Here is a 25601-nt window from a genome sequence, read left to right as displayed (position 1 = left end):
TCATCATGCAATGCCCTCTGGCTACAGTGGGGAAACTGTATGTAGAAGCACACAGTGCAGCGTAGCATATGTCTCAATCAATATATTATTTTCTCCTGCGGGTACCACTCATCCAGACACGTGAGCTTGTTGCCGATGCTTCTGCTTCACGCTCTTCTGCACCTTTTCTCTGTGCAACAGCGACCCCTTTATGTCAAGACCCTGACGAGCTCAATGATTCCCCCCACCACGTGATTACTGGAAGGCAATCTAAATAACAGATTCTGCTGCTCATGAGAAGTTTGGCGTTAAGAACCTGCTTGAGCTTAGCAATAACAGAGACATGGAAAAGAGGGAAAACCAACATATAATAGCTTACTTAAATATATCATAAATTCACATAGCAGTATTTAATGTATCTTTATTAATGATGTTCCTTCTAGCACACTCATCTATTGAACAAAGAAAATCATCCTTATTGCTTCTTCAATTAAAATGTCAATTCTGACAAAATGTTAGAAGATGCGGTGATAGAGTTACATATGTACATTACTTTACACAACACGAATTGTTATTAAATGAACCACAGAATTCACATAAGGCACTCAGTCCTGGCAGGGGCTTTTGTGGTGGGGCTGTGGACGGTCTGGAAGTTCTTGGAGCGCTTCTGGATGTACCTTTTTTCTGGGGTTGGGCATACTGAAGAGACAGAACTGCATCTTGAGATGCTAAGGGCACTCTAGAAGACTGGAGTCTCATTGATTTGGGAAACATGCCTGTAAAATTTAGTTTGCCATAACCAGTATGCACCCATGGACCAGTAATCAGTAACCAGTAAGCATCCATTAATAATTAACACGTTGCCACACAAGCACTTCTTTATTTGTTTTCAGTTCTGACTGACTACTATTTGTGGAAGTGATTTAGGTTTTAGTCACCATTTATTTTATTAGTGGCTGAGTACCGTGTAGTGTAAGGTGTGGTTTGAGCCTTTGGCTACTTGATCTGCAAATTCCGGATTCTTGCCTTTCTCAGTCCATTTAGTCAGGCTGGCATTCTCAGACTATTCTGTTTTACCCTCTATTTTCCCTGTTTTCCTCCCTGTTGTAGCTGAAGTGTACAACAGCCTGTTAAGCGAAGGTTAACATTGAAATACTGCTTATTCATGTGGTGATTAGCAATATTTCTGGAGTGGAGGCCTGATCCTGAGTACAGACTCATATTTGAGGGATACATTTATATTGGTGGTGATGCACGTTAGTGGAAATAGGTTGATCTGGCTATTGTTAGATGTAGCAAAGTTACACTGAATCGGTGAATGGACTCATGTTTGCGGAATAACTTAAATCTGGCCATTGTACCATATTTCACACATGTTAATCGCTGACTCGATTGTTAAAAACACACCGAGGCACAATCCCTCAGTTTTGTAAAGTATGCACTCCCGCTTAGAGATAGACTTATGCACACAATGCTGGATGAACAGTACATGTCAAAGGCAGCCCAGAAGTCTGAAATGTAGTCCCATCCACCGGTAGGTTTACAAGCCAAGCCATAGAACAGAAGATTAGCTTGTGTATAATAGTGATGTACTGCTGTACGATTTCCATTTGATGAACACAGGATTTTAATTGTATTGATTTTACACAGAAGAATGTCAGTAACATGAGTCTATCATTCTTTGAACTAGTTCAAATGTTATATAAAACACAGAGAGCACTTAACCTGGAATTTGCAAAAAACAAGTTCTGTTATGATTCACAATAAAATTTAGAAAGTATTTTCTCTGTTATTATTCAGTACTCAAGGCAGAAGGAAAGATCCAAAAATACCTAGAAAGGTAAAACATCACTTATGAAATTGGGGGATAGAGAAGCAGCAATGTACCTTAGAAACTGTGAAGTAAGATAATTAATTTATAAAAGTCTTTCAAAGTTCATTTTTTTCAGATCATAAAAAGTTAATTTGCAGCAGTACCTGTTTTTTTTTTTTTCTAGGAATGGCAACTTTATTTGCTCCATCAACCATACTACAGGCCATGTCTCCTTAAACACATTTCAGACCATAGCTTACTTGCTGACATTCAATGCCTGCATATCATTTCTTCGCAACAATTATTGCTTTAAAGATAAACTCCTTCAGTCTGTTCCCGATCCAACAATAATGCCAAGTTGTTGAAATGCTCATTTCCAATAACAGAAAGTTGATTTGACATCACATTGTCAGTGCTTGTATAAAAGCAAACTGTTGCTTTCCAGCACATGACCAACATGCATCATTATAAGTAAAACATTAATGTTTAACCAATTTGAGTGTGGAGTAACCACACAGGACTGTTTTCTGCTGCCTAAATCTTTAATTTAGATCACTAAAACCACTTAAACAATTATGAGAAATTATACCTCAAACAGAATCTCATAGGTTCTCATTGAAACCCTCAGAATCCACACGCCTGAATAGGACTGTGGCTTAATATGAATGCCCTTCTTAAGGACTTTGCACAAAGTTGAGGTAGAAATTACACCGTTTCTAGTACGTTTTCTAACAATAATTATTTCTTACTTTGACTTCAATTAAAAAAAGCTATGTATCTCAAGTGTACTCCAATGTATACACTCACTTTAAATGCAAATAAGATGACCACATTGATGCTCAACCGTTGATTAACTTGCAATTACGTTTACACTCATGGTGAATGTATACATTGTCAGTAAATATCGGTGTTACTGAAATTGTACGAAAAAGGAGGATAAATGAGGCTTCAAGTTTGACTAAATTATGGTTAAAGAAAGGGAAATTATGCAGCACAAAGTGCACTTTCTGTGGCATTATTATCTCGTTGTTTTACGTTGGAAATTGTTTCACCTTATTAACACCACTATAAAACCCGAACAAAACAACAGTAACTAAAAGGAGTCCAATCACTCTTTGGATTAAGCCTGCTACAGGGTGGAACCATAAGTGGCACTACTTTAGTACCTTTTGAGCAAGAAGCACATTTTGTTGTAATATGCAAAGTATGCAGCAGATGATGGATCATGTGGCAAGTGAGATGTATCAATAATTATGTGGAAAAAACAATGGCAACATAATCATGTAATTCCAGGAGCCCTGTGTACACTTGAAACAATAACTTGCTGATCCTGCAACTAGCATCATACTCACAAGTATTTGTGTGTTTGAGTTAATAAAAGCTATGGAATGTTGCAGTAAGGCTTATGGCTAGTGCATAGTAACCAGTACCTACCCAATAGTAGCTAACCCAGTGGTTATAGGAGGAGAGGTTGGATACAGAGGCAATCACTGCAGCTGGATGACGATGATTCTGTAGCATAGGGGACTCACGGTGCACACAGTAGCCTGTTTCATTGTGGAGGCAGATGGAGAATTGACAAGGGGCAGCAGACAGAAGACCATATATGGAAGGATAACTATGCAGATCTGTGGGAACCACGTGACAGTAAATAGTGAAAGAGGAAACTGCTTTGGAGCTGCAAACTGATGTGCAGGTAAGTGGGGAGCAATCTCCACCACCTGCCTCCGAAGACAAAAAAATCAACTGAACGGGGTCCAATCCTCAATTTAGAGGCTTCAGGAAGGGCGTTATTGCACCTTGAGCAGCCGATATTAAACAACAAATCTGTGTTACTGGTTTGATCAAAGGTCTTTCTAAGGCATTCAACCTGTGACAAAGACCCTAGTCACCGTTGCCTCGAATGTGTTGCGAGGTTATGGGAGGACAGATTTCAACAGAGATGGTTTTATCATTTCCCTTACTCATTAAGTCTAGGCCTTTTCCAAATAAAAAACAGGACCAATGTATTATTAAACCTGAAAATGGCATCTGATAAGATGTTGGAACAAAGATTAGAGGGCAACAAGGATACGAATGTGCTCCCTATATGAAATAACTTCTAAGCTTGGTCAGAGGGTGAAGTGACTGTTATAGAGATCTGTGCCTGCTCCGCAGTTGTAATGCAGCGGGGTAATAACTCGTATTTAAAGTACGGTGTGTGTGCTATAAACGTGGCCAGAGCAACATAAGCGAACATGTTGGACAATTGGAAATAGGAAGAGGATGGGGTAATTCTAGCCAGTAAACCTTTATATAATAATCCATGTGCCTAGGAGTTCATTCTAGCGGGGAACATGCAGCCAGCCACACCGGTTTGCAACAGTTTTAAAGGGAGGTATTTTCTTCGAATTATGTTCGCCTCAAGCACAACACAGGCTGGAAGGGCTTTACGCATATAAAGCAATAACGGAGAGGCGTGTAACATAATAGCTCTCCATCTCATATTGATCCGGAGCGCCCGAGGAAAGGCCTGCATTTGCACTGACGTACAGTATACGCTCGTTCCTCTTCGCTTGACTTGTGTGGAACTTCTGAAAAGGGATAAGCAAATTGGTCCTCGTAGGTGATATCTCAGGGACTTAATGCAGTTGATTGGGCGGAAGTTGTAGTTTATAGACTGGGATCCCAGCACGGCCAACTCAGTCTCACATCCTTCTGAAATCAATAACACAAGAATTACTACGAGGAGCAATGGCACTATCTGTCTGCTATCAGCACTTAAAAACACTATTGAGTTAGCACCATGTAAAAGCACTAGTTCCAAGATGAGTCAAAGGGAAGTGGAGAAGTGCTCCAGCCTAGCAGAAAAACTGTGGAGTCAAGGATCTATGTAAGAGGGTATGGCTAGAGGATAAGGCGTCAGGGGAAATTTGTGGAAGTCCCCCTAGGAATCGCTATTGAGTAATGAGATGAATGTTCCTGCTCGTGTCTGCCTTTTCATTTAAGCTGTTCTGGATGAAATCCACGCTTATGTGAGCACGTCTCCAAATACATCATGGGCCATATTTATACTTTTTGACGCAAAACTGCGCTAACGCAGTTTTGCGCCAAAAAAATTAGCGCCGGCTAACGCCATTCTGAAGCGCCATGCGGGCGCCGTATTTATTGAATGGCGTTAGCCGGCGTTAGCCGACCGGCGCTGCCAGGTATGCGTGAAAAAAAACGACGTACACCAGGCAGCGCCGGCGTAGGGAAAAATGGCGTTTGGGCGTCCCAAAATGGGGCAAGTCAGGCTGAGGCAAAAAAATCGTCTTAACCCGATTTGCGCCATTTTTTTTGGGCGTCCAGACGCCATTAACATGACTCCTGTCTTAGCAAAGACAGGAGTCATGCCCCCTTGCCCAATGGCCATGCCCAGGGGACTTCTGTCCCCTGGGCATGGTCATTGGGAATAGTGGCATGTAGGGGGGCACAAATCAGGCCCCCCATGCCACACAAAAAAATTAAAAAAATACTTCCCACAACTTACCTTTTCTTCCCTGGGATGGGTCCCTCCATCCTTGGGTGTCCTCCTGGGGTGGGCAAGTGTGGCAGGGGGTGTCCCTGGGGGCAGGGGAGGGCACCTCTGGGCTCATTCTGAGCCCACAGGTCCCTTAACGCCTGCCCTGACCCAGGCGTTAAAAAGACGCGCAAATGCGGGGTTTTTTGCCCCGCCCACTCCCGGGCGTGATTTTTGCCCGGGAGTATAAATACCACGCACATGCCTGGGAGTCATTTTTTAAGACTGGAACGCCTACCTTGCATCTCATTAATGCAAGGAAGGTGTTCACGCAAAAAAATGATGCTAACTCCATGGACTTTGGCGCTAGACGCGTCTAACACCAAAGTATAAATATGGAGTTAGTTTTGCGTCGAATTTGCGTTAAAAAAAACGATGCAAATTCGGCGCAAACGGAGTATAAATATGCCCCCATATGTGTACTTAGGCCCAGATTTAAGAGGGCCGAGTGCCTCCTTGCGCCACTTCAGCATAATTTTTTTAACGCTAATGTGGCCCAACGAGGCCAAAATCACTGCACCAGATTTACAAAGTGGCCCAATGCCAATGTATTTTAAATATATGCACACATGTTGGCGGTGGGGGGGTCGCTAAGGGGTGCAAGAAATATGGCGCTGCACTTGGTGCTGCGCCACCTTTATTAAATCTGCCTTTAGTATTTTACTGACAACAAGGTTGGTGGTTTAGGACATCAGTAAATGATCCTCGAGTGCCAAATCCAGCTGAGCTTTTCAGGATTTCAGTCATTAATAGGCACGAGCTAAATGTACATTCAATGAATTTGGACAAGGCTCAATTGCACATGCATTGGTTGTACCGAACACCTGTCCTGGAGAAGCCATCAACAACCATTAGCAAGGAGCCAAGGCTTACACATTCACTAATTCGGGCTCCACTTATAATTAAAAAGGGCATTTTTTGTTAAAATCTGTAGACTATGCAACAGCTGATGGAATATAAGACAAATGTGGCTAGTCCATTATTATACAGAAAACACGATAGCTACTGATGTGCATAATTCCTGTTGCTCTGATTACACCCCCACCGTCAAAGTCCATTGGTTAATTGGCTGGTCAGACCTTTTCTCCTTAGCCCCAGTCAACACTGTTTTTAATTCGGTGCATGTAGGGTCACCACAGTAGCCAAGACATTTATCATTTTAATAAATCTGGCACTAAAGTCTCCATCTCTCCTGAATGTATCATTTCAAAACTGATTGCGGTATACATTGTTCCAATAGTAAGTTGATGCCAAAATATTTCCAACGGAGATTGGTTTAGCTACACAGACAATTTTGTACATATACCTACAGTGATTATTTGTGTCCCACATGTCATTTCATATTATTCTCTAGCCATGCCTCCACTGTAAGCACCATCACAGCATGCATTGCCTTTCTGTTCACTATTTCTATAATAACTAGACAATTCTAAAAAATGCTAAAATAATGTTGTGGTGTTTTTAACATAGTGCTCAAAGCCAAGCACTTCTAAATCAACGTTTAGCACTCTTTTCTACAGATTCAAAGAACAAAAGGTTAATATATATGAATATTTCTTCCTTTTATTAAATTATTTCTGCAGTCCATTGCTAGTATCCCGACTCAAAACATATGAGTGCACAAATTCTTACTTAATAAAAGTTTTACTCAAGCTCAATTTGTCTTTGAGCTGTGTCAAAAAGCTTACAAAAAACATTAATGCGGTTTGGTCCAATCCTAGAAAGTACGTCTTGTAATCTCTGTACTGTAAGAGACACCTTCCAGTCTAAGATCAAAATGACAGCTTGCACTATGAGGCCCTATCTGGTGTGAGGAGGATCAAACATATTAATTTCTAACAATGCCTTGGCAGTTCCACCCTACTCTCTGTCAGTATTAACATACCTTTGGCTCATCAACTATAGTTCTAATGAAAAACTTTGCATTGCTTGAAAAAACTGTAGAAACAGTTGTGAAGTTAATGTTGAAAGTATATGTATATGTTTTTAAAGCTTCAAGAATTTTGCAAATATGTGTGCTTGTGTGATAGTTCTAAATTCCAAGTAGTAGCTGAAATTCTGTCATAACAGAGTACTTATTAACTGTGGGCCTGATTCACAAAGGGCCTCCGCACTTGTAGCGGAGGCCTCTCATTCGTGGGAAGTCTCCGCATTCAGGGCTAAATCTCCACAATGAGAATTCTCATTGAGGAGATTTTGCCTTGAGTGCGGACACTTGCCATGACTGCGGGGCCTCCGATATGCAGCGGAGGCCACCGTAAATCTGAATAGGAGGGCCAGGGGGAGGGCCCTTGGGACGGTGGCAGAGGAGGAAAATTTAAAAAAAGAAAAAAGAAAAAAAGAAACTTACCTTACCGCCGTCTCTCGCCGTCTCCTGCTGCCTTGCTCCTGTTCCCTCGATGTGGTGTCCTAGTATTTACTGGGACACTGGCACAGGCTCCCCAGCAATCCAGCACCAGGATTGGTCTAAGCGGCTCGGACTGTCGCTCAAACACAACCCTGGGGTAGGGTGGCCACCCATCCGTAAATTTCACAGACTGCCAGTAATTTCGCCCTGCCGTCTGTGATGAAAGGCTTAACGGTCAGCATTTGTCCGTAATTTTAGCCTTTCACCTAAAGGACAATGTAGGCAGGGCAAAATTATGGGGAGATCTGTTTCCCCGGCTGGATTGAAAGGCAGGGAATCTCCTGTGCTCTGAGGGAGGGAGGGGTAGACAGATAAGAAAAGGCCTTCTTGTCAGAGTGTCTCCCTCCCTAAAGAAATGCAAATGTGGGTAACTGGTAAATCTGAAAATGCAAAGGGGCTTGAAAACCTGCATTGACTTTAATAAAAGGAGTCACTTGAAGCTTTCTAATGGCAAAGATATTTTCTTTTAGAGAGGTACTGTAATGGTGTTCCAAGGTGAGCTGTGGAGTGTGTGGTTTTAATGGAGTGTTATAAAAAATGTTAATACTAGGTATGATTATTATGCAAATCTGTATTTGAGAAGCACTTTTTTTTATTTAACTGAACTGTATTTGCACATTTGGTAGCACCCTATATTATGATGTAATTGTATTTATATAGCGCTTACTACCCCTGAAGAGGAGTCAAATTCATGTTTAAAATAAGGACTTACACATTCACTGTTCTTTCAGGGACCTCGGTACCTCATAGCACTAACACACATCGGCAAAGCCAATAGGTCTAATCTACGTAAGAGTTATTGGCTTTGCCAATGTGTTTTAGCCATGTTATGCACCAGGGTGGCTGCTGTTCAGCATGGCTAAAAGTTAGTGGCATAATGGTGTGGAGTGGAGTTGAGTGGCATAGGAGCAGTGGCGTAGAGCCCAGTAGTGCAGAGAACAGTGCAGTGGGGTACAGTGCAGTTGTTTAGAGTGCATTGGCAGTAAAGTGCACTAGCACGGAGTGTATTAGCTTAGAGTGCAGTGACGTACAGTGCAGTGTTGCAGAGTGGCATAGAGTGGAGTTGTGCAGACTAGATTGGTGTTACCTAGACTGGAGTGGTATAGTGTGCAGAGGAGCAGAGCACAGTGGTGTAGAGAGGCGTAAAGTGCATTGGCATAGAATAGAGTGGTACAGAGTACAGTAGAGAGGCATAGTGTGAAGTACCATAGAGTGTAGTGGCAAAATGTGGAATTGTTCAGAATGGAGAAGAGTGTAGTGCAGTGACATGGAGTGGTGTAAAGTGGAGTGATACAGAGTAGGGTGCAGTGGTGTGGAGTGGTGCAGACCAGCGTGGAGTGGATTGGAGTATGCATGCTGTAGTAACACACTGCCATTACAGACAACACAGTTTGATTGAAATGACCATTACATTTGCACAGACACAGAGTTTTTCAAATCAAACCATATTGTGCACAGACGATGTGTGTGGAAATTGTATCACCTAATGCAAAGATTTGTTTTAATCATATAAAGGTATTTGTTTCCAACACAGTTCAAAATTAACAAAAAGGTGCTTCATTTGTACTCCTAATTCTAATATATTCTGAAGTTTATTTAAATGTTGTCATGTGATAGAAAAAACTATTTCCTAATCCCAGTATCCAGCAAGATTGTCGCAGAAATCCTCTCACTTTGAAGTCAGAGAAAGAAGAGTAAATACTGAGCTCCCACTCAAGATAGAGCCTGACATTTGACTTTGTTCTTTGAATGCACAGCAAATGTGATGAGATAAGAACAATATTTACAGGCCTGTTTACAGAAAGGGAGCACTCAGAAGGATACTGTAAATAAGGTTTGGGCAAGGGAAGGAACAAACTCAAGCTGCATAGCCTAAAACAAATAAAGCCAGCAAATTGAAAGCAACAAAATGTGAGTTACAAACCACAAGGCCAATGGCAAGCAACAGGGGAAATGCTTTCCCAAGGAAGCACTATGAATGTATTTAAAGTGACAGGCGTGGGATACTTTGTGGGGAAAGTCTTGTATTTTAGTCCAGTCCGCATCTTGCAAAGGTTTGGTCAAATCAATCACCTAGATAGTATGACAAGAAGACCTGGAGTGGTTGCCATGTTGCAGGAAAGGTCTGTACACCCATTCTATCAGTTTGCCACCAGTTCCTATGGTGTAGAGCTTCTGGCACACCTCTTGTAGGGTTAGTGCTAGGTGGCAGACATCAAATAGGTCATTTAATGATTATTTAAGGTGGCTGTATGTAGGGAGTTGACCTGGGTGAAGATGGTAGTTCTGCCACAAGGGTTTGGAAATTTAGTAGCACACCTTCCAGAAACAAATCCCCCAATTTTAAGATACCTGCAGCATGCCACTGATGGAGATGCTCTGAGCACAGCTGTCCTGTGCGAGTGGGACGGCTTAGCAAAGGTAGTGCAGGAGCACAGTGTTTCTTCGTGTCAGTGAGTTTACAGGTTCTAGCAAGGCAAGAGAAAGCAGTGCATGATATCCCTGGATGGTGATCCGTAGAATGGTCAGTAGGAAACAATAAGCACTGCATTAAGCCTTCCTTAAAAGTCTTTACTGATAGACCCCATATCATGCAGGGAGGTGGGCAGAAAGCCAGCAAGCCACCCATTGGACCTGTGCAGCTGAATAATAGCATTCTAAGTCCAGAAGACCTAATCCACCCACAGTCATAGGTAGCTTTAGAGTGGAAAGAGCGACCCGACGGTGCCGCAGCGACCAAATCAGATGTGTGGCATGTCTGAAGAAGGAATGAAGGACGAGCAGGGGAAGGTTTGCAAAGTAATACTATCATTGGGGTAGCACACCATCTTCACTAGTGCCACGTGGCCCACTACAGAAAGCAGAAGAGAAGACCAAAAAGCAAACTGGGCTTGGAGGGACTGTGATGCTCTGTCGAGATTTCCATCCTGCAAATCAGTGGGAGAATGGTAAAAATTAATCACTAGGTATCGAAAGGTAACTGGATCCCAGTTCAATCTGAGATCTAATTGTACATAAAGGGGAAAACAGTGCCATATTTTAAAGAAACACCAATTACATTTAAAAATGTTTACAGTTTGTTTGCCGAATTTACAACCCAAATATTTTGAAGATTCTATGTGTTCTCGACACTTAAGGATAACCCAGATCACTAGTTTGGCTTTTGCTCAATTTCAAAACCATTTAAAGACATGGACAAAGTGGGCAATTGCCTTGCACAGCCTTGCAAGGGGTCTGGCCCCTGCTCACCATTCACAAGCACGAACAGTGGACCATTGCACCAGAAGAGTTTGCCAAGGTGGATGGGTGTTGCTTGTTCAACCACTTGACAGTGGCTCTTCTGTTTCCCTCCTTTGTGCAGAGACAACTCCTGAGGTACCCAATATCTTCCGATAGTCTTGGTGGACCCATCTTGTCTGATTTTAGGAATTGTCCCACCTTGTTCTTCTCTTCCTTATTTATCCAGTTCTGAGCAACAACCCTTTGAATCACTTGCCGTGGATCTCCCATTTGATCTCGATTTCATCCTCCTCTTTTATTATCTTTGATTGGCAGTCTGGGCTCCCATTTCTGAGATAAATGTAGAGTCCCAGACATACACTCTAGTGCTGTGAGACTACAGACAAGATGTGGGTCTTCACATCCTGATATTAGTTGTGAGACTGTCGCCCACACCATCTGCCCTGCCTCTTTAAAAAAAATGTAGGTTGAAAGTCGATGGGCGGTTGGGGTAAGCCAGATGATTTTGTTCAATTTGTTTAAATTAGCATATGGTTAATTACCTTAATGTTTCCAAAACTATTTGCCAGGGGTTTTAAAATGTTTAGAAACATAATCAAAATGTTGCTGTTGCTTTCTCTTCAAGAAAGATTGGGTAGATTTGGGTAGGGGTGATGGCTTTGGTGATTGGCCTACGCTACTGAACAAGGATGTGATGTGACACCTGAATGTAGCATACCAGGAGGCAAATACAAAAGGACCACAGTGAATAAATACTGCTATGTTAAAAAAGAGTAAATAAATGCACTGACAACATAGTGAGGCATGGCCTTTCTTGTGTGTGTCTGTAAAACTGACATTTGTTCTTGATTTTAGTCCTGAATTTTGACCCTTTGTCCTAAATTTTTGTCCTGAATTTTGACCCTTTGTCCTGAATTTTTTACAGTCCTGTCCATAATTTGCTTCAGTGTCATGTGGTCACCCTACCCTGGGGTCTGTGCTGTTTTTTCCAGCCTGGCTGTTTAAGACAGCCGGGCTGGAGAAACCAAGTGCGCATGTGTATTTGGCCGGCCTGAGCCGGCCGGCCAAACACACATGCGCACTTAGGTGCACTCTCTCTTCCTCCCCTTCCCACTTCCTGTGACACAGCCACCCCCGCCTGCCACCTCTGCACTGCTGGCTGAGCCAGAAGCAGAAAAATAAAAAGATAGTGGTTTTAGTTTTCTGCTGCTGGCTCTGCCATTGTGGCGACGCTCCTGCGCCATAGAGAAGGAGCCGCCCCTGCCTCTATGAGTGCAGAGGAACTTTGTGAATCAGGCCTGTAAACCTTAAAGATTGCCAGTTTTCTGGTTAGCATTGATATAATCTTTGATGCCTGTGAAGAAATCACATAAACTCCTGACGTAAAGTCCATAACAGTGTGCAACGTTCAGTGCAATCTCTTTCACCTTTGTTTAATATTCTCAGTTAAAGTTGAACATGATTTAACAATACATTTTCTGCATAGCTATTTGCTCGTGGTTCTGTGCTAAATCCGACAACACTCGGATTGCATTATTTGGCCTAATCATGTCTTTCTCTCATTTCAGGCGACTGGTTTATTAATGAAGATACTGGAAAAATACATTGAAAACAGCAGGAAGTGACAAATATTTTGCATTCCTGTCTAAACGTCCTGTACATACTAGAATTCCAGCCTGAAATACAGAGGACTGATTTCAGACATTCCAAAGGCTTTTGTTTATATATTGAGAGAAGAAATGAAAATGTTTTAAATTATAATTTAATGTAGCTACATCCTTTTTATTATTATTTATTGTTTATGTAATATTGTTAATATTTATCATCGATATATTAAAATGAAGTACAAAGTACCTTGTATATTTTTCTGACATTTTATGCATTGCTGCTGATGTTCAAATAAAACCTGTGAATAAAAAACATTCTTTGCACAGAAAGTGTGACTTCGCTCTTTGCTTTTTATGCTGCTTTAAAATATGGCTAGAGGTTTCACAAATGGTCTAATTCGTGCTGTATTTCTTCCGTGAGCCACATTCAACAACAGGAATAAGGGTAAAAGTGTGCTGAACTTTAGGTTCAAATAATTATTTGGAGAATGTTTGTACAAAATGGACCTACTTGATTGCTAGGTGGCTCTGTAGAAGGCATCCTCATGGGATTTAAAGACCTGGCATGTTAAGGGTGTACAGCGATGTTTTTAAGTAACCGTGAGGTGGAATTTCAATTAAACCAGAGTAATTACTGATAATAACTGGATTACTCCTGCTTGAATGATTAAGAGTAAGTTGGGCGAAAAAAAACATTCACTCTAGCTATTTGTGTTCTGCAGCCATTAGCACTATTTCTTAGCACAAAATGTATCCTGGTGTCCAATGAAACTGACTGCATCCTCATTTAAATTTACAAATATCGCATATCTTCTGCATATAAATAAACAGAAACTTTGAGATAGCTGATTACTTTAGTGAGAGGCTATACACATAATTTAAATACTGAAGGGGATATAAAGATCCCGGTGAGATGCTCCAAGGCAGGGGGCAGTAGGTGAGTAAAAATACCCCATTGGCTTTATTGAGTTCTGTTGGCGAGGAAGGCTATCAGTCATGAAAAGGCTTTAATCTTTAAATGACAGTGTTTCATCCATTAGAAGTAGGATCTAATGGTTGATGGCAAATAGGTCCAGAAGTATTACTACTCCTGATCTTCTGTCATCCACAATCATTCTAGAATCATCAATCGCAAAGGCTATAATAAATTGGTTCCTTAAACATGGAAGAACCCGGCCTGATTAGTCTCTAATAGATTGTGTTGTTCAATATATTTATGCCTGGTCAGAATTTTTCAAAACAGAACAGAGGAATATCTATCTGTACTTGGCTTTCTAAAGATGGGCCTGACTACAACTTTTGTCATTTTTTTAGTGACCTTGCCTTCTGTCAGGGAAGCAGTATTGATTTGCTTAATCATAGGAGCCACTGAGGTAGAGAACGTTTTGACAAGGGAGCTAGGCTGATACCTAGTGGCAAGCCCGAGAGTTTATTAGATGAGATAAATTTACACAATCTCCTTCCGAAATAAAGGAAAAGTTTGAGAAATACATTTCTTCATTCCGTGGACTACTGGTTACACTTCGTGAATACTTTTAGGGGGCAAATCATGATTATATTCAAGCATAACAGTGCTGAATTTGGCAGAAAAAGTAGTTAAATTGGTGGTTAACTATCTCTTGAGCAGGGACAATGTCAGACCTAGCCCTTTTTGCAGGGTCATCTCCAAACCTTTGGCCTTCTTCTTCCTATTTTTGCTGAATTAATCATGTACCCAGGGACTGTAAATTAAATGCTACTACTGGGCCTGGAGCTTTGATTGTGCCACCCACTTCAGTAGCCCTTTAGACATGTCTCACGCCTGCCATTGCAGAGAAGGTGTGTGCCATTTCAACTTGGCAAAATAAACATTTTACAAGGCCCAAACCTGTAGGTCACCTCTAAGGTAGGCCCAGAAGAGCTCCAAGGGCAGGGTGCAATGTATTCAAAAGGTGGACCTTAAGTTTTACATGTCCTGATAGTGAAAAACTCTAAAATTCAATTTCAACTACTGCAAGACCTATGTTTCCCATATAATTACATTGGTTTTGCCTTATAGCATTTTATAAGTGTAAATTCCAAGTGGAAAAAGATAACTGGTTCATAGCTGGGGTATCTGGAATCCTAATTTAAAATCCTAATTCATGGTGAAGTTGGATTTTAAATTACTATTCTGAAATGCCACACTCAGAAATTTGGCATTTTCTCACTTTAGTCATTTGGTGCCTGCAGTCTGTCTCTGGTCATATGACTGGGTGTAGTTGGCAGTTGGGCTTTGTGTATTCCACCTAGACAGCCACGCACAATAGGAGTTTAGGTATTACTGGATGGGCCACTACTGGCAGGATGGGATTGAGGAGCTGGGCGCAACACCACTTACACATGAATAGGCTGTGCCTTGTCTCCATACAACGGGCTGTATACCCCCTGTAGTTAGTCTGGAGCCAGGTCAGGGGAGGCAGGATATCTGTGCACTTCAAATGTATAGCTGTAGAAGCTTCGTCCCACTTCAAAGCACGACTGTGCATAAAAGAAGGACCTCACACACCAACTCTTCAGTATACGTCTGGACCTGAGGATACTTTGCCAGGAAGAAGGACTGCTGTGCTAATACAATGACTGCCACCCTGGTGGACTGCTGCTCTAAAGGAACTGCTGCTGTGCTGACTTGCTTTCTGCTGGTCTCTTGCCTGAAGAAGAAAAACAGGACCTGCAGTTTCATCTTAAACCCGAGACCCCAGAGTGACTCAAAGGACTAGCCTGCTGGCCACCTGATCTGAGCCTCAGGGACATAAAAGGCTCCCCAACAGTTTCTAAACCCAACTTCAGCGAGTTCCTGACCCCCAAGTGGTGCCTCTTAGGTCCTGGATCCTTGATGTGGCTCAAAAGGCATCAAAATCAAGCTTTGGGCTCTTCATGACAGCAAGTGGGCCAGTTTGCACCAGAACCATGTCATTCTCACTGAAAATCAGTGCGAGTCATTTCTAGTCTGTCTCTGCACACAGCTGCATTGACGGTCCGTGGGAGACCACCAACACAAAGCTCCAGCGTGCCCATCCACAACGCCCAGCCTGCTCTTCGCACCACACTGACTGCTACCCACAACGCGCTTCTTGCTCCTCACAACCCTTTCCAATGCGAACAGAACTCGTGGCGCAAAACTTGAGTTAGGGACCTCATTTGTCTTTCTCAGGTGAGTGATTTGGAGACCCAGGGAGACGTTATCCCCTTAGTAGATCTGCAACTTAGCTACCAGCTGGCACCTGGCGAGACTTATCACTATCTACAAGTACACCATGCACTATGGACGGTACTGTTGAAAGGAGGAGAACTCCCGGAGTCTTCGCCCCTGGAAGACAGACTACTGGACAATTTTGTGCCACATAAAGCCACACTCCTAACATACACAATATTGCTAAATAACACACCTACTGGCCTACTAAAACTAAAAGAATGCTGGGACGATGACTTGGAAGGGCTAGAAGTCAATGAGTTAACTGAGGCCTTGGTTTCCCCTAGAGAGGTGTCTATACGAGCAGGCTTCCATCTAGCTCAATTAAAGATTCTTCTCTGCTCTTACTACCCTCAGACTACATAAGTTAAGATGGGCAGGGCAATGACTGAGAAGTGCCGGCGAGGTTGTGGGCACACTGGTACATTTCATCATGCTTTGTGGGAGTGGCAGGTGCTGCAGCGTTTCTGGGTAGCAGTGGTTACATGTATGGGGCAGCGTGTGGGGATTCCTTGACCACCTCGGCAAAGTGGGGTCTCTTGAACATCTGGTTTGAAACAGACCTACATCTTATGGTATGTGTTAGAAATTGGGTTTCTGGTTGGCTAGGGTATGCACCTAAGCCAGGCAGAACCCACCCACTCTAGTCAGGGCAAGGGAGTTACACATCCAAGATAACCGCTGCTCACCCTTTTGGTAGCTTGGCACGAGCAGTCAGGCCTATCCCAGAGGCAATGTGTAAAGCGGTTGCACAACACACACAACACACATGACGTACTATCCCCACCACAAAGGAAACACAACACCAAGTTATATGAAAATATACTGTATTGGACACTACGCAATAATTAGACCAAACACCACATATCAGTAATATCCTGCTACTTTAGCAGTTGTCAGAACGTTACACATTAGTTACTCTGCAAAACTAGTAGTAGTCACATATAATACACAGGTTACTTAGTATTCTGCAATATAAGCAGTAGTCAGGAATCACGTTACTACACCAATGCACTTGTCATAGGAATATCATAAACGTCCATATTAGGAACATTATAAAACTTATGGCAAGTCAGGAAAACATATTAGCATGTCATGCCCATAAAAGGAACATTTGCATACATATATGAAACATCATAAACATAGGTAGGCAACATAGAAATCCATAATGTCTATATAAAGAACCTATGATTTTTTTATATATTGTCCTTTTAAAAGTACCTGTTTTTTTGACGAAGGCACCTCCAGTGCCAGGAAAAGATCAAATGGGGCCCCCGGCACTCCCCTGTGCAAAATGGGGGCCCTCTGGTGATTTGGGGGAGGAGGGGGGTGACACGCACCCCCTCTGGATTTATGAAGGGCCCCTCCTGGGGCCTGCAATCTCTGGGGGCCTCCACCGGCCCTCACGAGGGGGACCAAAGTCCAGCACAACAATGGGGAAGGAGGAGGGCACCACGCACCCCCTCCGGTTCATAACAGGCCCCTCCTGGGGCCCACAATCTCTAGGGGCCCCTCCCTGGGCCTCTATTTGTCCTTCCACACTGGGAGGGGGCGCAATAATGCCCAAATGTACAGTAAGGGGGCACAGCGACGTGGGGAGCCACCGATGAGGCTTCCACCCCATCCGCCCTTCACCGTGCCCAAATGATCACTGGAGCTTCATGCTCCTATGGCAGTGACCGGGGGAGAAGGGGTCCTTCCCTTCCCTCTTCCGCGTTCTGCTGTCCGGGTGGCCCTGGAATCCGGGAGAGACCTCCGATGAGGTCTTCCTCCCTCCTGGGGCCGTCACGGAGCACTCACCCACACCCTATCTGGTGTGCAAGTGTTCCTGCTCCCGGCTGGGTCGCAGTGGTGATTAGGCCTATGTTTGGGCCTACTGCTGCCCTGAGGTGCTCCTCTGAGCAAACCTCGCCCCGGGGGCACCAATAGGAGCACGCTTGCTCCCAGTTCCTTTCTTTGGATTTTCCTCGTGCCCCGGGGGCACAGAAGCAGCACGTCTCTGACACGCTCGGATAATTAGAGAGCCCGGGTTGCGGCGGTGAAACAGGGTGCTTTTCAAAGTGCTAGGGCCCTCCCATGCGCCCAGGTCATGGCGGTGATTTCTTGCGGCAACAAGCGCTTTCAGAGCACTCTTAAACTCAATAGATGAGCGCTCCTCGAGGTGCTAGGGTCCTGATTAAGATGCTCTCCTCATGCGCTTCTGGTTGTTGCAGGGGCCACGGCACCCTGCCCCTAAGGGACAATGTCAAGGGTACAAAAGGCACACAGGTGAAAGGGCCCAGCAACAGGCCAGCACAAATAGGATGCAAGCAAATGGCAGTTCCTTACAGTGACCAAGCAGGTCACAGGTCAGCACAGCAGCAGCAGTCCATGGTGGTTCCTGGTGAGTCCCTCCAGCAGCATTGTGTCCAGTTCCAGGTAAGTTCCAAAGTGTCTTCAAATTGTGGGGAAAACTCCCCTGTACCTATACTCAGTTTTTACAGTGTGTTACAAAGGAAGGGGAGAGGAGGCTCCAATCAGTTACAACTGGTTCTGGGATTGCCCCCTCTCTCCTCCAGCACAGGCTCCAAACATCAGTTGGGGGTAAACAATCCTATTGTGTGATGCCAGGGCACAGCCTTTACAAGTGTAGGTGTGCCCCTCCTCTCCCTTCTCTCAGCCCAGGAAGACTGTTCAGTGGGCAGATGCACCTTTGTGACACCTCCAACCTCCCTGTGTACAGGCTGTCTGAAAAGTATGCACAAAGCCCAACTGTCACTCTGCCCAGATGTGGATTGGAGTCAGGCTGCAAAACACCAGAGTCATAAGCATAGAGAAATGCTCGCTTTCTATAAGTGGCATTTCTGTAATAGTAATAAAAAATCAACTTACACCAGAAAGCAGCATTTCTCATCACCATTACAACCATACCAAACATGCCTACGCCACCCCCTCACAAATCAGACAATACCCCTTACATATAAAGCAGGGCATTTCTAATGCAATCCTCTGAGAAGGCAGCACTCACAGAAGTGAGCCACCAAGTTAAGCTGTTTGTCTCTACCAGGACAAGCCACACAGCCTGGCACATGTCCTGCCTTTCTACATACATGGCACCCTGCCCATGGAGCTAGGTAGGGCCTACCTTAGGGGTGACTTACATGTAGTAAAAGGGAAGTTCTGGGCCTGGCAAGTAAATTTAGATGCCAGGTCCCTGTGGCAGAAAACTGTGCACACAGGTCCTCGCTAGCAGGCCTGAGACAGGTTTGAAAGGCTACTTCAGTGGGTGGCACAAGCTGCGCTGCAGTCCCACTAGTAGCACTTAATTTATAGGCCCTGGGTATAGAGATACTACTGTACAAGGGACTTATAGGTAAATTAAATATGCCAAATAGGTATAAGCCAATCATACCAACTTTAGATGGGAGAGAACCTGCACTTTAGCACTGATCAGCAGTGATAAAGTGCTCAGAGTCCCAGAGCCAACAGCGAGAGGTCAGAAAAAACAGGAGGAAGGAGGCAAAAAGTCAGGGGATGAACCTGCCACAAGGGTCAGGTCCAACAGTATGTCCATAGATAACCCTGAGGTTAGCCATAGCTAAACAGAATGTTGAAAGATAATGGGGTGCAGAACACGTGCCTAGGCTGACAGACTGGAAATGTGATATAGACAGGAGTATGCTGGCTGTGCGAGCAGTCTATGAACGCCGGGGATGCCCCCAAAAGTGGGCAAAATAATGGGGACATTAGAATAGTTATGGGGCAACATGTTTTGATGACCTCACCCCGTTAATTCCAAGAAACCACCATCTAATATGGTTGAGTTGAACATTGCTGTTAGCGGTGTCAGGGAGGAGGGAACAGAGCTGTTTGATGCTGAAATTATTATACTGTCAAGGAAATCAACAGTACACATTTTATTATTGAAATGCCAATAAAAAGATCTATAAAAAAAAAACTTGAGAATATAAATCTTCAGCTGGACCAATCTGGGATGGTATCCAACCCACGCTCTATCACGATCGGCCTGAACTTTCGATTTTTTCTGATACAGCACGACCAGATAGTCACAGTTGGCATTTTATGCTTTTAGGTGTTAAATTGCAGTTTATTCTTCAAAAATCTATAACTCCAGTTCTACTGACTGGATTTTTGACATTTTGTTCTTGTTATATTTACTACACTATACTCTATTTTTCTAACCTGGTGTGGTGTTTTACTGTTTTACTGTGAAGTGATGCAGAAATACTTTACACATTGCCTTGAGATAAGTCTGATAGTTCTGTGCCAAGCTACCAGTGGGTTGAGCACAGGTTAACTTGGGGTTTGCTTGTGCCTTAACCTGGCTAGGATTATTGTTCCTTCCTGACCCAGGGTCACACCCTAGTCAATCAGTAACCCAGTTCCCTACAGAGAAAATCAATGTTAACTGCTCCAGGATTGGCAAGAGATTTAACAGTTTAAAAAAAACTCATGGGAGCTATGTTTTGGTTGAGAAGATCTTTTTAGAAAATACATTCTATTTAGCTTTTCCTGACATCACAGCTACAGTTGCACATATGTTTAAAAAAGTTAATTTCATCCTGTGGCTTGTAGGATTTTTGCCAGGGTCTTTCCATATTTTTTAGGATTTCCTTTTTTCTCTTGTTTTGTCTGTGTACCAGGGATTGTAAATACATTTTCTTTTTAGTACTTTGTTTTCAAGTGAAGCAATATGGTCCATGGTTCCTTTAATAACAGTGTTAAAAACGTTTATCAGGCTATCAACATCTAGATCATGACTACTCACAAACATTTCCTTAAAGGCCACAAACTATGGGCTGTGGCAGCATTGCGGCAGTAGGGCTTTGTGGGAGGTTAAGGTGGGCACATGGGAAGTGAATCACATTTATGGTGTGGTCAATGAGTCATGGAGTTATTCTGAGGAGTTCTTTCCATACTGCTCTAAAGTAGGCCCCTAGTCTCCAGAACAGTCATAGATTTGACAGTACTGTGTCATTCTGTATCTGAATTGCTATCCCTCTACCGCACCTCGGGGTGAGTGCTTCTGCTTACTATTGCTACCTTAGGAGAGGCAAGTGAAAAAAGGAAGTAACTTGATTATTGAATTTAATTGAAATGAAATAGAATTGCACAACTTGAAACCAAAAAATGTAGGACCAATCCTGGCTTTCCGACTTGACCCAATTGTTTGATCGTAGGCAACTGCTTAATTTCACTTTGCCTTCTTTTTCTTCATTATGACATATAAGAGCACCTTGAAATACACGAGTTCAGGATATATGCTGTACAAACCTCATGTGTTTGATTTAGTGAACTATAATGTTGTCCATGCATAACAATTACCCAGTCCGCCCAGAAAATTCCACATGGCAACTGACATGCCTCTTAGTTTGCTATTGGCATTGTTATATTTCTAAACTCATTTTTTAAAACAATTAGTTTTAAATAAAAAACTTCTCAATGCACTTATCTATACTGATTCTAAGATGTAACATTTTTACATGTTAATGAAACACTGTAGGAGGCTGACCTGGTTTGTAGTGGGTACCAAAGTCACTTACACCTTATACCAGGTCCAGTTAGCCCTTATTAGTGAAAAGTAGGCAGTGTCTGGGGTAGCTGTGTCTGGGGTAGCTGTAGCTGACCAGCCAAGGCTTATCTAGGAGACATGCAAAGCCCATGCAATACCACTGTAGTCACACAGTACTTACACAACTGAAAGAAAATACTAATTGTTACAAAAATAAAGGTACTTTATTTTGGTGACACAAATGCCAAAAATACCTTAGAGACTATACTCCCTTAGGAGGTAAGTAATATGCACAGTATATACACTTGAATGCAGTAAAAGCTGTAAAAACAGTAAGAAAACTGTGGAAATAGTGAAAATCACAATAGATAACAATAGGCCTAATGGGAACACAAACCATATACTAAAATAGTGGAATGCGAAAGTCAGTTTCCCACCTAGGTAAGTGTAGTGTGTAGAGGGGTGCTGGGAGTGTAAGAAAACACCAAAGGTAAGTAATAGAACCCACGCCAGAGCCCAGGAAAGCAGGAGTGAATCACAGTAAGTGTCCCAGAACACACAAGAACATATGATAGAAGATTATGCAAGAACCAGAAGAGAATGCAAGACGCTAACGATGGATTCCTGGACCTGAAGACCTGTGGAAGAAGGAGGCCAAGTCCAAGAAGCACTGAAGAATCCAGGAGGAGAACAGGAGCCCCTGCTAACCTGGATGAAGGTGCAAAAGAAGAACCACCAGTGAAGAAGAACAGTCAGTACTGCACCCAAGAAGATGGATGCGGGTTCCTGGTTGGTGCAAATGATGTCCACGCCAGATGGAAACTTGCAGTCTGGTTTGCGTCACTGGATTCCACCAACAAGCCTCGGCACACGCAAAGCTTTCAATTAGCGTAAAATGGCACTGCACAGGACCAGGAGGAACCTGGTGGTCTCTATCAAGGAAGGGGAGACAGAGGGGACTCTCAGCAACTCAGAGAGCCCTCAGAAGACCAGGCAGCGCACACAGGAGTCTTACAGCATGGGGACAAAGAAGGTGCAAATGTCTGCCCATGCAGCACAACACAAAGGGATCCCATGCAGCTGGAGAACCACTCAGGAAGCTGTGCATTACAGAAAGGAGTGCTGGGGCCTGGAGCTGTGTTGTGCACAAAGACATTTGTGTAAGGTTGCACACAAGCCTTGGCAACTGCAAAATACACGGTGCAAGGGATTACTGTCCTGCATGGGGAGGCAAGCTCCTACCTCCCCCAAAGTTAGACAGCTTGACCTATGGACCATCAGGATATCTTCAGTCCACCACCCATGTTGCTGGATCCATGCACTTTGTCAGGAGAGGGGACCCATGCCACTGGTCGTTGCTGCAGAGGGGTCTGTGCTGAAGCAGGGAAGCGACTCCTTCACTTCAAGGGAGATTTCTTCATTATTCTGGTGCAGGCTGAAGACAGGCAGTCCTCGGAGGATGCAGGACCTGAAAACAGTTGCAGTTGCTGGCAGGAGCTAAAGATACAATGTTGCAGAGGTCGTCTTTGCTTCTTTGTTGCAGTTTGTAGAGTTCCTGAATGGTCCAAATGCAGTTTCGTCTGTAGAAGGTGAAGTAAAGGATGTCAATAATTCCTGCTGGAGTCTTGCAACCCGAATCTGAGGAAACACCCAGAGGAGAGGCCCTAAATAGCCCTGAAAGGGGATTGGTCAGCTACACAGGTAAGCACCTATCAGGGTAGGGCTCTAACATCACCTGCTGGCACTGGCCACTCAGATGCTCTCAGAGTGCCCCACCACCTTGGAATCCAAGATGGAAAAACCCAGGAGCACTCTGGAGGAGCTCTGGGCACCACCCCAGGGTGGTGATGGAAAGGGGAGTAATCACTCCCCTTTCCTTTGTCCAGTTTTGTACCAGAGCAGGGACTGAGGGGCCCTGAACCGGTGTAGACTGGATTATGCAAGGAGGGCGCCATCTGTGCCCTGAAAAGCATTTCCAGAGGCTCTGGGAGGCCTCCCATGCCAGTAACACCTATTTCCAAAGGGAGAGAGTGTAACACCCCTCTCCCAAAGGAAATGCTTTGTTCTGCCTTCCTGGGCATGAGCTGCTCAAGCAACAGGAGGACAGAAACCTGTTTGTGAGATGGCAGCAGCTGGGGCTGCCTAGAAGACCTCAGTCAGCTGGTATGGCAGTACTGGGGGTCCACTGTGGAGCCCCCGGAGTGCATGCAATTGTACAACCAATACTAGAATAAGTATTAGGGTACAATTCCATGTTGTTAGACACCTTACATGGCCATATTCGGAGTTACCATGAATTGACCGATGTCCAGTGCACGCATAAAATGGCATTCCAGCACTCACGAAGTCCAGGAAAATGGATCTGGATGATGTAGGGGCACCTTGGCTGATGCACAGATGCCCTCACACACAGCCACTTTGCATCCAGCCTTCAGGGTTGGAAAGCCTGACATATAGGTGACTTATAAGTGACCTGGTGCAGCGTAAATGGCAGTAAAAGGGTGCATGCACCATTTAATGCCAGCTGCAATGGCAGTTTTGCAGAAGCCTTTGAATGGGCTCCCTGTGCGTGGCAAAACTAATGCTGCAGCCATAGGGATCACCTAGAATATAAGTACCATATACTAGGGACTCATAAGGTGTGACCAGTATGCCAATTTGGGTAGAAATACTGGGTTACAAGTATGCAGTGACAAAATTGAGAGGAGAGAGAACATAAGCACTGGGGTCTTGGTTAGCAGGATCCCAGTGACACAGTTAAACACACTGACACCAGGAAAAAATTTGGGGTAGCAAGCCAAAAAGAGGGTACTTTCCTACAAACACACAAATTCTGAAGAAACGTTATCATATTTTTACACGTTTGTTGCAAGATGTATTGAAAATGAATGTGCTCCTAAAGTTATGTTTTGCAGTACACCTTATTTTCTTCTTTTTGTTTACTTCAATTAGCATGTAAATACAGGTGTTCCTGTTTATTTAACATACTCTCAATGTTAGTGCTTTAAACAGCAGCCCAGTGCATTCATTTTGATGGGGGCCACATGTGAAGGTCAGAAGAGCCACATGCTGCCCGAGCCGTATCTTGAGTACCACTGGTCTAGATTATTAATAGTTGACTGTGTTTTGCTGGCTGCCTTGGCAAAATCATGGTCCAAAGCTGATGGCGTTACTCATTTCCAGTTGTGTTTGTTTATTTTAGTCCATCATGGAGCAGAGTACTTTTTATTGCCATTACTGATGCTGAAATTTTATTAAAAAGTGATTTGACCTCAGTAACTCTTTACCATTGAAAAATGTAATATTAATTGAAATTATTATTATGAGGTCAAGTGTGTGAACATTTTTGTGGGTGTGAATAATAACTACTTAGTTTAGGCTTAATGAGTTTAATAGCTTCAGATTATTATCATCTGGGGAGTTATTAGGCAACTTCACCCAGATGTTAAAGTCTTTCAGAACTGGAATTTCTGAGAAGACTGGTTGTGCTTGGATGATTAGTTCTTCTAACCAAGTAAAAGAAATCTGTATTTGAGTAGGGAAATATATTACTATAGAGCCTACTTGATGATTGTTTTTAATCTTGGGAGTGCTGAACGATGCTAAATTTATAAAACCTCTGCAATTTTTACAATACCCAGTACAGGATCTTGCTGATAAGTGAGTGTGTGTGCGTGTGTGTGTTGGTGGGGGGGGAGGACTGCAATTCAAACATCAATAAGAATTTCTCAAAAAACGTAGTGAATTCTCAGGAGTCAAAAATTAGAGTTGTAGTTAGAATTTAAAGGTTTTATTGTAAGATTTGTGTATTTTTCTTTATTAGTCAAGCATGAATGACAGAACATAGTATAAAGCAAGACCCATAATCTAATACCCATTCTATAATTCTAAATCAATAAGTACATTTTAAATTGATTAAATTCTGAAGAGCTTTCTCGCAAAAGAGTATACGAGGATCAGCAGAAATCATTTTAGTCAGAGAATATAAAGAAATGCAATAAAAAATAGCAAAATGGAACAAGCATCTGGGAATCAGTCTAGCTAGTAAAGCTATCAGTACTCATAAAGAATACAGTTTCAGTCTCTGATAGAGAAAGGTCTAAGGCAGAAATCAAATCTGTCTGAGAGTCAAGAGAATCTGTAGATTTGTTGATTCTAATTGTCTCTGAGTCTTGCCCCCTCTGTTCTTTCCCTACCACACTTTTGTAATAAAGTACAATGTCACAAAATTATAACAAATGTTTCTGATAAGTTGTACAGTTGACCAATGAACAGGTGAGAACATTGTGAG

At 43.2% G+C, this 25601-nt stretch overlaps 1 protein-coding gene across 1 annotated transcript in view; it reads left to right on the top strand.

The window, feature by feature from the left end:
* Positions 1-12914, top strand: part of NMB (neuromedin B) — a 56503-nt gene extending 43589 nt beyond the window's left edge. The window contains exon 3 of the mRNA XM_069221251.1: positions 12549-12914. Within this exon, the coding sequence (XP_069077352.1) occupies positions 12549-12605 (57 nt within the window). The 3' untranslated portion in view covers positions 12606-12914. The remainder of the gene's footprint in view (positions 1-12548) is intronic.
* Positions 12915-25601: the final 12687 nt, after the last annotated feature.

Source organism: Pleurodeles waltl, chromosome 3_1 (genome assembly GCF_031143425.1).
Source record: "Pleurodeles waltl isolate 20211129_DDA chromosome 3_1, aPleWal1.hap1.20221129, whole genome shotgun sequence".
NCBI classification, from domain to species: Eukaryota; Metazoa; Chordata; class Amphibia; order Caudata; family Salamandridae; genus Pleurodeles; species Pleurodeles waltl.
Note: the sequence above shows the minus strand (reverse complement) of the source record. Positions and strands in the feature narration are given on the sequence as shown.